The sequence below is a fragment of the Callithrix jacchus genome, chromosome 16, assembly GCF_049354715.1.
Source record: "Callithrix jacchus isolate 240 chromosome 16, calJac240_pri, whole genome shotgun sequence".
Taxonomy (NCBI): domain Eukaryota; kingdom Metazoa; phylum Chordata; class Mammalia; order Primates; family Cebidae; genus Callithrix; species Callithrix jacchus.
The window spans coordinates 67,705,755-67,720,423 of record NC_133517.1 but is presented as its reverse complement, the minus strand read 5'-3'; the positions used below and the strand labels follow the sequence as shown (position 1 = coordinate 67,720,423).

The 14,669-nt window shown below is 41.7% G+C and overlaps 1 protein-coding gene across 5 annotated transcripts in view; it reads right to left on the bottom strand.

Annotated features, from left to right (window-relative positions):
* Positions 1 to 10,205: 10,205 nt before the first annotated feature.
* The window catches only part of LOC100412432 (gasdermin C), a 47,419-nt gene continuing 42,955 nt past the window's right edge, over positions 10,206 to 14,669 (bottom strand). For all 5 annotated transcript variants that reach the window (XM_035277179.3, XM_078352438.1, XM_008983268.5 and 2 more), the window contains 6 exons: positions 13,820 to 13,837; positions 13,503 to 13,529; positions 12,404 to 12,543; positions 11,969 to 12,098; positions 11,439 to 11,512; positions 10,206 to 10,733 (listed from right to left, as the gene is read on the bottom strand). In XM_035277179.3, coding sequence (XP_035133070.3) covers positions 10,494 to 10,733; positions 11,439 to 11,512; positions 11,969 to 12,098; positions 12,404 to 12,543; positions 13,503 to 13,529; positions 13,820 to 13,837 — 629 coding nt within the window. In that variant the 3' untranslated portion in view covers positions 10,206 to 10,493. The remainder of the gene's footprint in view (positions 10,734 to 11,438; positions 11,513 to 11,968; positions 12,099 to 12,403; positions 12,544 to 13,502; positions 13,530 to 13,819; positions 13,838 to 14,669) is intronic.

Below are 14,669 nucleotides of genomic sequence, written 5' to 3'. Positions count from 1 at the left end.
CCATCAGGAGACCTGTAGGTGGACCTCAATGAGCATCACCTCCCCCAGCTTCCCTGAGCAGGGAGCTCAGACCACTATGCATTCCACAAATCAGTTCATTGTCTGGGGCAACATAGAGCTTCTGGCAGTAAACGAGGATCAAGTATATACCTAGCTACACCAGCTGCACCAGCTCTTACCTATAAGCACCATCTACTGGCTTGTAGATCCAACTTCACAATGCAATATAAAATTTGCTGAAAGAAGAACACAGGGCTATAGAAGGAAAGCCAAAAGACCTTACCAAGCATTCTCTACAGTCTCACCCCTTAGGGAAGGGGAAAAGGGGGGGAAAAAAAAGACTATTATAGGGAAATAAAGAAAAAAAAACTCCTACACACACTAATTACAAATATTAGAAGTGCTAGGGTCTCCAGATGAGAAGGAACAAGCACAGAAAATTTTGAATTTAATGATGCCACCAAAGGATCACATTAACTCTACAGCAATGGTCTCTAATCAAAATGGAAACTCACAAATGGCAGATAAAGAATTCAGAGTATAGATTGCAAAGAAGCTCAGTGAGCTCCAAGACAAGGTTGAATACCAACACAAGGAAACTTCTAAAGCAATCCAGGAAATGAAGAAAGAGATAAACATCTTAAAAAGAAATCTATCAGAGCTTCTAGAATTGAAAAACTCACTTAAGGCATTTCAAAATACAATTGAAACTTTTATCAATAGAATGGACAAAGCAGAAGAAAAAATTACAGCAAGGGCTTGAAGACCAGTTTTTGAACTAGCCCAGTCAGACAAAAATAAACAAATAGAGTTTTTATAAATAAACAAAGTCTTTGAGAAATACGGGATTAAGTAAAGCTACCAAACCTACAAATTATTGGAATTTCTGAGAGAAAAGGAGAGAAAGCAAACAACCTGGAAAATGTATTTGAAGAAATAATTCAAGAAAATTTCCCTAATCTTCCTAGAAAGATACAAAAAAAATCAGATACAAAAAATCCAGAGAATGCTTATGAGATACTATATAAAATGAGCAGAGCATGTTGATTCCTCAAGGACCTAGAAATAGAAACTCCATTTGACCCAGCAATCCCATTACTGGGTATATAACCAAAGGATTATAAATTGTTCTACTATAAGGACACATGCACACAAATGTTCATTGCAGCACTGTTTACAATAGCAAAGACTTGGCACCAACCCAAATGCCCATCGATGAAAGATTGGACAGGGAAAATGTGGCACATATACACCATGGAATATTATGCAACCATTAAAAAAGATGAGTTTGTGTCCTTTGTAGGGACATGGATGAACCTGGAAACCATCATTCTCAGCAAACTGACACAAGAACAGAAAATCAAATACCGCATGTTCTCACTCATAGGTGGGTATTGAACAATGAGAGCACATGGACACAGGGAGGGGACCATCACACACTGGGGTCTGTCTGGGGGAAACGGGAAGAACAGCAGAGAGTGGGGAGTTGGGGAGAGATAGCATGGGGGGAAATGCCAGATATAGGTGATGGGGAGGAAGGCAGAAAATCATACTGCCATGTGTGTACCTAAGCAACAATCTTGTATGTCCTTCACATGTACCCCAAAACCTAAAATGCAATTTTAAAAAATGAGCAGCACCAAGACATATAATTACCGGAATGTCCCAAGTCAATGCTAAGGAAAAAAAACCTTAAACATAGCTAAAGAAAAAGGTCATAGCTAGGCATGGTGGCTCACACCTGTAATCCCAGCAGTTTGGGAGGCTGTGGCAGGCAGATCACCTGAGGTCAGGAGTTTGAGACCAGCCTGGCCAACATGGCAAAACCCTATCTCTACTAAAAATACAAAAATTAGCTGGGTGCAGTGGCAGGCACCTGAAGTCCCATATACTCGGGAGGCTGAGGCAGGAGAATTGCTTGAACCCAGGAGGTGGAGGTTGCAATGAACTGAGATCATGACACTGTGCTCCAGCCTGGACAACTGAGCAAGACTCTGTTGCAAAAAGAAAAAGAAAAAGGTCACATCATATACAAAGGGAATCGCATCCAGGTTAAAAACAGACTTCTCAACAGAAACCTTATAAACCAGAAGAGATTGGGAGTCTATCTTCACATATTTAAAGGAGAGAATTTCAAACCAGGAATTTCATATCCTGCCAAACTAAAGTTCATAAGCAAAGGTGAAATAAAATCCTTTCCAGATAAGCAAACATGAAAGAAATTTGTTACAACTAGACCACCCTTGTAAAAGATCTGTAAGGGAGTTCTAAACTTGGAAATGAAAGAGCAATACCTGCTCATAGCCTACAGACCCTACAAAGCAACCCCACTTTTACAAAGTAGCCAGCTCCTTGAATGTAAGTGGTCTAAATGCTCCACTTAAAAGTCACAGAGTGGCTAGTTGGATTAACAAAACAAGACCCATCCATCTGCTGTCTTCAGGAGACCCATCTCACATGTAATGATACTCTTAGGCTCTAAGCAAAAGGTTGGAAAAAGATCTCCTGTACAAATGAAAACACAAGAGAGCAAGGGTTGCTATTCTACTATCAGATAACACAGACTTTAAACCAATGGCCATCAAGCAGAACAAATAAGGGCATTATATAATAATAAAGTTTTCAATTCGACGAGACTTAACTATCCTAAATAGATACATACCCAACATTGGAGCATCTAGATTTATAAAACAAGTATTTAAGGCTTACAAAAAGACTTAGCCACACAGTAATAGTGCGGGACTTCAACACCAACTGTCAGCATTAGACAGATCATTGAGGCAAGAAATTAACAAAGAAATTTCGTACTTAAATTGGTACTTGACCATTTGGACCTTGTGATGGTTAGTACTGTCAACTTGATTGGATTAAAGGATACAAAGTAGTAATCCTGGATGTGTCTGTGAGGGAGTTGCCAAAAGAGATTCACATTTGAGTCAGTGGGCAGGGGAAGGCACACCCACCCTTAATCTGGTGAGCATTATCTAATCAGCTGCCAGTGAATATAAAACAGGCAGAAAAATGTGAAATGGTGAGATTTGCTTAGCCTCCCAGCTGACATCTTTCTCCTGTGCTGGATGCTTCCTGCCCTCGAACATTGGACTCCAAGTTCTTCAGCTTTTGAACTCAGGCTGGCTCTCCTTGCTCCTCGGCCTGCAGACGGCCTAGTGTGGGACCTTGTGATCATGTAAGTTAATACTTAATAAACTCGTGTGTGTGTGTGTTTGTGTGGGCATGCATATTTCATTAATTCTGTCCCTCTACAGAACCCTGACTAATACAGACCTAATAGACATCTAGAGAATACACCCATCAACCACAGAATATACATTCTTCTCAACTGCACATGGAACATAATCCAAGATCAACCACTTGGATTGGTCATAAAGCAAGTCTCAATAAACTAAAAAATAAAATAAAATTATACGAGCAATACTCTGGGACTAGAGTAGAACAAAAATAGAAGAACATCTCTCAAAAGCACACAATTACATGCAAATTAAACAACTTGCTCCTGAATCACTTTTGGGTAAACAAAATTAAGGCGGAAATCAAAAAATTCCTTGAAATAAATGAAAACAGAGATACAAAATACCTAAATCTCTGAGATGCAGCAAAACCAGTGTTAAAAGGAAAGTTTAGAGTGTTAAATGACTAACTCAAAAAATTAGGAAGAAATCTCAAATTAATGATCTGACATCACACCTAGAACTAGAAAAACAAGAACAAAATAACCCCAAAGCTAGCAGAAGAAAATGAATAACTAAAATCAGAGTGGAACTGAACAAAATTGAGCCCCAAAAATCTATACAACAAATCAACAAAAGCAAAAGTTGTTTTGATATAATAAACAAAATAAACCACTAGCTAGATTAACAAGGAAAAAAAAAAAACAGAAGATCCAGTAAGCACAATCAGAAAAGACAAAGGTAGCATCACAACCAGTCTCATAGGTATATAAAAGATCCTCAGAGACTATTATGAATTCCTCTACATGCACAAACCAAAAAATCCAGAGGAAGTGAATAAATTCCTGGAAAAACAAAATCTCCAAGATTGAATTCGGAAGCAATTACAATAAAAACAAAAATCAACAAATGGGAGCTAATTAAACTAAAGAGCTTCTGCACAGCAAAAGAAATTGTCAGCAAAGTAAACAGACAACCTACAGAATGGGAAAAAACATTTGCAAACTATGCATCTGACAAATGTCTACAATCCAGAATCTATAAGAAACTTAATTAATTGAACAAGCTAAAAACAAATAACCCCATCAAAAAACGGGCAAAAGACATGAACAGATACTTCTCAAAAGAAGACATACAAGTGGCTAACAATCATTTTTTTTTTAATGTTCAACATAGCTAATCATCAGAAAAATGCAAATCAAAACCACAGTGGGATATTATCTCACACCAGTCAGAATGGCGATTATTAAATGTCAAAAAAACAACAGATGCTGATGAGGCTGCAAGAAAAAAGGGAATGCTTATACACTGTTGACGGGAATGTAAATTAGTTCGGCCACTGTGGAAAGCAGTTGGAGATGTCTCAAAAAATTTATAACAGAACTACTATCCAACCCAGCAATCCCATTACTGTGTATATATCAAAAAAAAAAATTGTTCCACCAAGGAACTAGAACTGCAAAGTTTTCTCCAAAGGACACCCCTTCCATATTATACAGACCCAAAAAAGCCAGTGTTTATTTTTGTATTTTGGAAACACTTGTGTGATGTGAGCCAATTCCTCTAATAAGTCTCCACATATATATATATATAGTTCTGTCTTTCTGGAGAATCCTAACTTCATAGGTCTATTATTCTACCTTTTTTCCCCACTCTCTGGAGGACAAGGGACTCAGTCTATGTATGTCAGCATGAGACAGCAAGAAAGGCAGACGTCAGCATCAGGAGAAGGGATGAGTCCAAGGGCCAGGACCCTGGGAAGCACCTCTGAACTGCCCGGCTATGGGAGTGTGAACATCTGTACAAGAGAAATTAATGTTTTTAACACTTCCTTACTGTCAAACACCTTGCATGTATTATGTAATCCAATCTTACAACACTATTCTAAAGATAAAGCAACAGGACAAAAAACATCTTGCTCAAAACCCATTCCCTTTCCGTTTACTCCGTGTGGGCTTTCAGGAATAAGTGAAGTGCCTGAAGGAGGAGAGACTGTGTTTACAGAATTGCCACACCTACAACTTCTAAGCAACATCCCAGAACTGACGCACAGAATAGTCACATTCCTTCCAGCTGACAATCTTCACAATGCCTTTATTTTACTTCTGCCTCCTCTAATATTCGTAAAAGTCACATACCCAGTTTTCTTAATCTTAGGAATCTGATGTGTGGCACATTGAGGACATAGCTTAGAGCTGTACTTTCTGCATATCACCACCAGACAAGATTGACCAAAATGGAGTTTTACTTCCTATCATTTACACTGGAAAAACCATAGACTTGAAATATAAAATCTTAATTACATACCCCACTCCTCCATGCACCAACATGCTGAGAGCCCTGCTTCAGGTGAGCTTCCTTGATTGATGATATTCTGTGTACCTAGATGTGCCAAGAGGCTGAGCTGTCCCTGAGGACATGGAACTTTCACAATTATGTTCTTCTGCTTTACCATAGTAACTGATATGGTTTGGCTGTGTCCCCACCCAAATCTCATCTTGAATTGTAGATCCAATAATTCCCACATGTTATGGGACTGGGTGGCAGGTAATTGAATCATGGGGCAGTTTCCCCAGTACTGTTCTCATGGTAGTGAATCAGTCTCACAAGATCTGATGGTTTTATAAGGGGTTTCCCTCTTCATTTGGTTCTCATCCCCTCTTTGTCTGCCTTTTTTTCTTCATAAATTACCCAGTCTCAGATGTCTTTATCAGCAGCATGAAACCAGACTAACACAGTAATCATTTTACTGTTTATATGTGTGTCATATACCTTAAATATACACAATAAAAGATATTTTTTAAAAAAACAAATTTTACATGTCAGAACCTCCTAGACCTCACTCTATGCAACTCAACGTTTTGCTGATTCCAATTTGTATCCTTTTGCGGTGATAAAATGTAAATGCAAGTATGACACTTTCAGTGAGTTCTGAGTTGTGTTAGTTATTGAACCAGAGGGTCTAGTGAGAAACCCCAAGTTTGTAGTCAGCTGGTAAAAAGTGAAGATGTTCTGGGAACTCCCAAATTTGCGGCTTGTGTCTGAGGTGAGGGCAGTGCCCTGAGTCTGTAAAATTCAGCCTGACTCCAGGTAGTTAATTTCAGGAGTTGTTTTCTGATCTCACAAAAGTCATATTGGCTACAGTTACTCTGACTCACTGAAACATGTGCTTTGGGAAGAGAAAGAATAAAAGAGTGAGAGATGAATAAACATTGATTCCTGAATGGCTACCTAGTCCCTAGAAACCTATAAAATAAAATTCCATCTGTGCAGTGATCGGTTACGATAGAAGTTGAGGACCTTTGTTTTCTAAATACTAATTCTTATCTTAACTGACGAGTTAAGCAATGAAATTTTTTTTTTTTTGAGACAGTCTTGCTCTGTCACCCAGGCTGGAGTGCAGTGGCACAATCTTGACTCTCTGCAGCCTCCATGGCCTGGGTTCAAGCAATTCTCCTGCCTCAGCCTCCAGAGTAGCTGGGACTACAGGCACATGCCACCACTCCTGACTAATTTTTGTAGTTTTAATAGAGACAGGGTTTCACCATGTTGACCAGGCTGGTCTCTAACTTCTGACCTCAAGTGATCCACCCACCTCCACCTCCCAAAGTGCTGGGATTACAGGCATGAGTCACTGAGCCTGGCCAGCAATGGAATTGGGAAAAGAGAGATCCAACTCCTAAGAAAGCTGGCTCCTTGTGTGCATCAGGAAATGCAAATTAACAAGAAAGAGCAAAACATACAATTCCTTGTTTATTGTGATCCATAATAATAGCTAAAGTGAAAGAAATAGCAAGCCAAGCTTAGATTCTGGCTGGTCTGACTACAGCCCCAGGACTCAGGGTCCTCATGGAAAGAATGTGTTGGGGAAGATCCTGATGCTGGATCAAGTTCAGATTCTGGCCCACCCGAGATATAGCCACTAGCCTCAAAGCCATTTCCAAAGGGAAATGTTACGCTGAAACTTGAACAGGGAAGAAGACTGGTGTAGTTCCTAAGAAAATGGGGAAACAAGAAGAGGGTGAAATAAAGGAGAGCGAGAAAGGATGTCAGGGATCTCATCCCAGCAGGGTGGAAATCTTTAAATGCCTATAAAGAAACGGAGTGAATAAAGCAGATGTTCATGGGCCAAAAAAAGTTCTCAATGCAACACTCCTAGGGTTTGGGATGGGAGCCCCTGCTGTTCCAATAATGAAGGGCCAGTTTCATTCACCCTAGTTTGAAGAAAGTAAGAAATTTGACTTCAGATCACCTGACATGATGATCCCACTATCTAATCAGTACAAGGATTGACCAAAGGACCCGAGTTCCTTGTATGAATTCAGGTCGCTGATGTAAGAATGTTTAAAATCATAGAAGGTACAAGAGAGGCCGGGCAATTATCTAAGACTGCCCAGAGCCCCAGATGAGCCCTCCTTCCCTTCCACATGCCACGACCTTAAGTAATGGAAAACACAGTTTTCAATCCATAGTTTGCAGAGGAACAGAAGCCATCTCATTTAATCGGTAAGAGGGTTGAGAAAAACTCATTTACCCGATTATCTTTGTACAAATAGAGTTTGGGCAGAGCTGCTCATGCTGAGGATGAGCATTACGAGGGAAAAGGTTGGTGGGGGTGACAGAGGATCCATACAAAACACTACACAAAAAGAAGAGTGGAGGAATCAATACAGGTGGAAAATGTAGCTCAAGAAAAAGAACTGGCCGGCTGCAGTGGCTCACGCCTGTAATCCCAGCACTTTGGGAGGGCAAGGCGGGTGGATCACGAGGTCAAGAGATCGAGACCATCCTGGTCAACATGGTGAAACCCCGTCTCTACTAAAAATACAAAAAATTAGCTAGGCATGGTGGCGCATGCCTGTAATCCCAGCTACTCAGGAGGCTGAGGCAGGAGAATTCCCTGAACCCAGGAGGCGGAGGTTGCAGTGAGCCGAGATCGCGCCATTGCACTCCAGCCTGGGTAACAGGAGCGAAACTCCATCTCGGGGAAAAGAAAAAAGAAAAAGAACTGTTTTGTGCTATGGAAGAATTTAAGAAAAATATTTTAATAAGGCAAAACCTCAAAGTTGCAAAAGTAAAACAACATAAATACGTGAAAAGAGAGATTGCAAAGTTAAGGAAATGAACGGAAGATCACAACACCATATCTGAACTGATAAAATGGAAAGGAATTATATTGAGAGTTGAGTTACAGACATAGAGGAAAGACCTGCCATGATCTCACAGAACGCAGATGAAAAAAAAAATCAAAGATGCAGGAATTACACAAGATAATATATGGAGAATCCTAAAGGATGATTGGCAACTGTGAGGTAGAGAACCTAACATATAGAATATAAAAGCGATTTTATTATTATAAGAGGAAAATTTCCTGAATTGGATCTGCAGCTCACAAGGCACAGTGTCCCAGGATAAGTAATACAGAGTGACTGAATCACAGGTATTGCCTGGTTAAAGTGCTTAACTTCAAGGATGAAGAATGAATTCTTCAGGCATACGTTTAGATGTATTTGTGGAGAGTTTGAGAAACTTTTACTGGCCTTGATCTTCTTCAAAGTATCAGTAAGTCAACAGGAGACCTTTGCATGGCCACAAAAGACTGAGGGCAAGAAGGTGTTACCTAAGAAGATAATCTATCTCCAAAGAGATCCTCAAGAATAAAGAGAAGAGGCAAAGTTTTCCAAATACGAAGGGACATGGGGAGTGAAGCACTACTGAAAAAATTATTTGATCACAGCCAATCAAGGAATAAAATGACTGTTAGTTACCAATGAATAAATTTAGATAGTCTGTGAACTCATGCCTGTAATCCTAGCACTTTGGGAGGCTGAGGCAGGTAGATTACTTGAGACCAAGAGTTCAAGACCAGCCTAGCCAACATCGCGAAACCCCGCCTCTACAAAAAATATATATATACAAAAATTAGCCGGGTGTAATAGTGCATGCCTGTAATCCCAACTATTCAGGAGGCTGAGACAAAAGAATCACTTGAACCTGGGAGGTGGAGGTTGCAGTGAACCAAGATCATGCCACTGCACTCCAGCCTGGGTGACAGAGTCAGACTCTCCCTCAAAAGATAAAAAATTAAATAAAGAATTAATACTAAACAACCCTGAGGAATATGGTTACACTCCTTGGCAATTTACAAATAATAAAATAATTGGGAAATAGGAGATGGTAGAAGAACAAGATGGGAGAATTCACTTCCTTGCCTTTTTTTAGCAGAAAATAAGTAAACACCATCTAAAAGTGAAACACGATGTGAGAAATAGGGATTATTGGAATACACTGGAGTGAATGGGTGATTATTCACTTGATTATTGTCATGTGAGAATGCAGGCCAATGTGATTCTGATGAGATGTCATGTTTAAAATCTTGGTTGATGATTCTAGATGACAGGAGGCTTCTAAAGGATTTTAGGCAGAGGAGTGAAATATAAGGGTTGCATTTTTTTAAATTATTCCCCATGCCTGCTGTGATATGAGCCTCCAGGATTTAAGGAGAATTTGAAGAGAACAGATGGTGGTGGGAAAACCAGCTGGGAGCACTGGACCCGCTGTCCAGGTGAGAAGAGGAGGGCGATGGTGAGTCGGCTGGACTGTGTTGATCGGGGGTTAAGGAGAGAGACGAGTCGAGGTGGACTCCCGGCCTGCAGCTCAGGAGGCCAGGTGGCATTAGCAAATGACACAGAGAGCACAGGATGAGACAGATACATGACCAAGAAAATGTGACAAAATGTTAATAATTGAGGAATATACACATACACACATACACGCACATTTGGGGGCTAACGTTTGATGTGAAACAATTTCAAACTCACAAAATGTTTCAAGAGTTAAAAAAAACTCTTTTATATTCTTCACCCATAGTCCCCAATTATTAATACTTTATCACATTTCCTTGGTCACATATCTGTCTATTATCAAGTCAACTTACTTTTTGTTGCATTTCAATGTAAGTTATCTAACGTTATGGGTACGCTTTGCACAAAACAATTCAAAATGCACACCATGAACTAGAGTCAGTATTTGTTTTTATTATTTTGAAGTAAAATTTAAACATAGTGAAATGCTTACATCTTTAACATACTATTTGAGGAGTTTTGACAAATATATAAACCCCTGTCAATATATAGAATATTCCACCACCCCCAAAACATTTCCTAAAGTCTCTACCCACGGCCGTCTCTACTCCACCTGGAAGAGCGGAGAGGCACAGCCCTATCTCTTGCACCCCTAAAGACACTCACAACATAGACTGGGCAGGGGCCAGCATCTCTGGATTGACTGCCCATCATGGAAGGCTTAGGCCTCAGCCAGCTGCTGCAGCAATGAGAGAGTCTCATAGAGGGCAGACAGCGGTATCTTCAGGGCTCCAACCCAGGTTGACTTGGGGCTATCCAGCTCCATCCTCAGGCCACACCCCTCCAACAGGCCATAGGTGATGGCCAAATCCTCCCTCTGGAGTGGGGCAAGGAGCTCGGGCTTGAGGGTGAAGGGATTGCTCCCGGAGTATCTGAAGTTTGGCTCCAGGATGCTCCTTACCTAGAAGAAGAATGATCAGATTCTACAGATCACCCTTTAAGGTCAGGAAGAGAAAGCTTCTGCCCCAGCAGCCGGGGACCCATGGAGGATAATAAAAGGAACAAGAGCTCTGGGATCCAGAGGACCAGGAGTTACATGCTGATTGTATCCTATAATCAGCAGATCAAGTTATTGGAAATCAGGTTCCACGTCTACAAAATGGTGAAAATAAAACTCCCCTTGTAGAATAACGGTAAGTAGTTTTATTTCTAAATGGATATGCACATATGTATGTATATGGTATATGCATATAAAGGTATGTATTTATGTATACATATACTTGGAGAGAGAAAAACAGAGAAATTAGCAAATCATAACAGTGTAACTAGAGCAGGAGTGATCAGCAAATGGTAACAGTGTGCTTAGAGCAGGAATATCATATCCCCTTAGACCTCAAAGTCCTGTGCTCCAATGTGGCTATTTTAGACCTGCTGGGGAATGCCACAGGGATTGCCATGGAAACTGAGACACTTCTGAGGGTGACTCATACCCACTGGGTCAGGTCTCCAGAAGGACACTGCAGCTAGGGACTTCCCAGTGGCCACCCTGGGATCGGGACTCCTCTTTTGGCATAAACCTGTATCATCTCTTTCCTCAGATTCATTCTTCTTAACTCTGGTTTCCTCGTCCCCTTCCCTGAACTTCTGGTCCCTGGGAAGTCCTCACCATCTCCTGTTGCTGAAGCAGGATCCTCTTCTTCATGGAATAGGCCAGCAAATCATGTTGGATGTCACTCAACACTGAGGGAACATGTGGGGAAAGACAGTAGTGAAGAATCCAGATTTTTCTTCCTACCGTAAAGCAGGAGAACCCCTGAAAGAATAACTCTAAGACAGAGGAATAAACCCATTCAACTTGAAGATCAAATTCTCTGCCCTGGGAAGTCCTTGAGAATGGTTCTCCAGGACGCTAAATAAGAGGGACAAAAGGATGGGATTCAAGGGCTGAAGGCTGAAATCACCCACCTCCAGTGATCTGTGGATGGACATGAGCTGGTGACTTCCTAGACCTTAAATTCATTCTGTATCATATGGCAAGTTATCACAGTGAGCCCTCTGACCTTAGAGAGAGCTGTGATGTAAGGATAAAACCCATGGCATTCAAAGGGCTTTGGAGACATGGCATATAACACAGCGTTTCCGGGTCCTGGGGACCAACATTATGACTCTCCCATTCTTCCCTTTAATTACTCTTACCCATTATGGCTTCAAGGAGATTCAGAATGGGTTCCTTTGATTTAGACAATGCATGGTTTGAATCCTGTTGAAGTATCTTTAGGATGGCACCACCAGGGCCATGCAAATGACCTGAGCTGTCCAATTCCAGCTACAGAAGACAGGTATTATTGTTAACACTAATAACAGTAATGTTATATAATTTGCCTATCTACTGGTGATAACCAAAGGGTAGGAATAAGGGTTCTCTACCTCCCACAGGGGATATCAAGCAGCCTCAGTGTGTGGTGGTTAGCACATCCTGGCCCACTGTGCTTGGGTCCCAGAGTCCCCAGTCTTTCTCAGACCCCTGGCATCTCGCTTATTCTTCCTCCCCCATGTAACTTGGTAGTCATATCTCCTAAGCAATCCCATTTACAGCTTTTACCAGACCTATGCAACTGTGGAACCGCTCACCATGTACATCAGGTCTTGCAGATTCTGTCTGTCTCTGAGCATGGCCAGGATACTAGAGAACACGACACCCTGAACATCCCTTGAGAGCTGGGCCAGTGCCTCTATGTTCCGGGAAACCTCCCCTTGTAGACACTTGAAATCTGTTCTCAGGCATCAACAGCAACCAGAAAGTGGGGACAATTCTTCGATTAGAACATCCATGGAATGACAGCCTGTTTGCATGAATATGAGCCAAACTCCTCTATCCCTTTCAGCTGCTAACCAAAATTATCTCTGCTGATGGCATGCTTGAGCTCTGGGAGTAGAGCTGTTACAAGAAGCTAAAAAGATGGACAGACAATCCAGTGCTCTGAAAGGAGGAAACAGAACACTGGGAGCAGAGATTGAGATTCTGAAATGACATCATCGCAGGTGGAAGAGAATGACAAAGTGGTCATTTCTAGAACATGTCAGGAATACTGTAAAATCTAGCATTGGGCTTTAGAGGCAAAAATCTTGGGGGCTCTGGAATCAGTTTCCATGTTTGTTAAATGGGATGTTATGAGCATTATAAGAGTTTATGTAGGCCAAGCATGCTTGCTCATGTAATCCCAGCATTTTGGGAGGCTGAGATGGGGGGACTGTTTGAGGCCAGGTGTTCAAGACCAGCCTGGTCAACCTAGTAACACCCCATCTCAAAAAAAACAACAGAGTGTATGCATGTAAGACACTTGGCACATATAAGCTACCCTTATTATCATGCAGTTTTTCCAGAATCCTCAATGTCAATGAAGAATGAACCTCGGGCTGCATGTTGGGGCTCTCTGTCTCTCCTAGGAGGCCTCAGGTGCCCTCAGAGTAATCTGCTTGAGATGAGGATCACTGGATTGGAAGCTCCAAAGAGGCAAGAATTTATGTCTCTTTGGTTCATTGCTATAACTTTCAGGTTCAGAATATTGTTTGTTGTCCAATAAGTCCTCAATAAATGTTTGTTTCATGATCAAAGTGTAAATTTGGAAGTGGACCTCAGTTTCTGACTGGCATGAAAACTACCAGTTTGGGTGCTAAGACTTGCAGCTCCCACCCAGAAGCCCCAGAGTCTCCCTTAATAAATACTCACCTTGCTGGCAGGATTCCTCTATTCCTCCTAGAAGGAGAATCAAGTCAGCATCTCCCTTCCTCATCCCCACCAAATTTGCTTTTGAGATGTTTCAGAGGGTTCTGCTCTCCTACCACTTCCTTCCTCTTGCTTAACTTCTTCCTGCCCCATCCCCATCCATCCCTTCATTTTCTAGCCTTTCTGAACCCTTCCCATTCCACATGACCAAGGGCCAGCCCTAGGGCAATGGTGGCAAAGGCAAAGCAGGGGCAATTTGCCTTACTTACCTGTGTGCAGGATGCGATCCCCGCCCTCACCTCCAGCAAATTCACACTCACCTATTGGGAGGGTGTCACCTAGTTTGTATGATAAAAAGAAAAATGAAATTCCTCACCAAAGAGGCTCAAAGACTAGATTTCTCCAGCCTTCTGCCCTGCTTTCACTGAACCCCTCTTATATACCTCCTCCTGCCCTTATCCCAGGAGGCCAGACCCCAGGATCTTGGGTAATATCAGCAAAGGCAACCACGTGGGGTTTTGTTGTGCAGATTATCCTGGGAGGGGAGGGCCAGGTTCCACTCAGTTGGAGAACGAGTAAGAAAGGCGTTTACTCATCAAACGTTAGCCTACCCCCACTTTTCCTCTGATACTTATTTCCTTCTTGGTCTCACCTCTAACACTTTTCTCCTCCCCTTTTTTTTCACATGTACCATCACATGTACATTCAGTTGAAAATCTTCCCCAGAGAGATGGATCCCCAGGCAGCCTCTTTCCCCAACAAACTCACACCAATCCCAATGTTTAAAGGAGAAAGCCTGGTTTCCCTGTGGCCCCTGGGGACAGTAACTGGGTCAGAGGAAAAGGACAGTTGCAGGTAATGGAGGAGCCTGACTGGGGGAATGAATGCTCTCTGTGGGTCTGTGGGAGCTGAGACCAAGCAGGGCTCCTGTGGAAATCCAAAGGGAGTCAGGGATAAGCAGTGTGTAAGTTGTAGAGGAAAAAAAAAAACTGCCAGAGAAGGATGAGCAAGATAGTGCAATAGAAGCCTTCATGGTTCATACACCCCACACAAACACCAAATTTTAACAACTATCTGCACAAAGAAAAGCACCATCACAGAACCAAAAATCAGTTGTGCAATCCCGGTACCCAGTTTTAATTTTATATCATTGGACAAGGCATTGAAGAG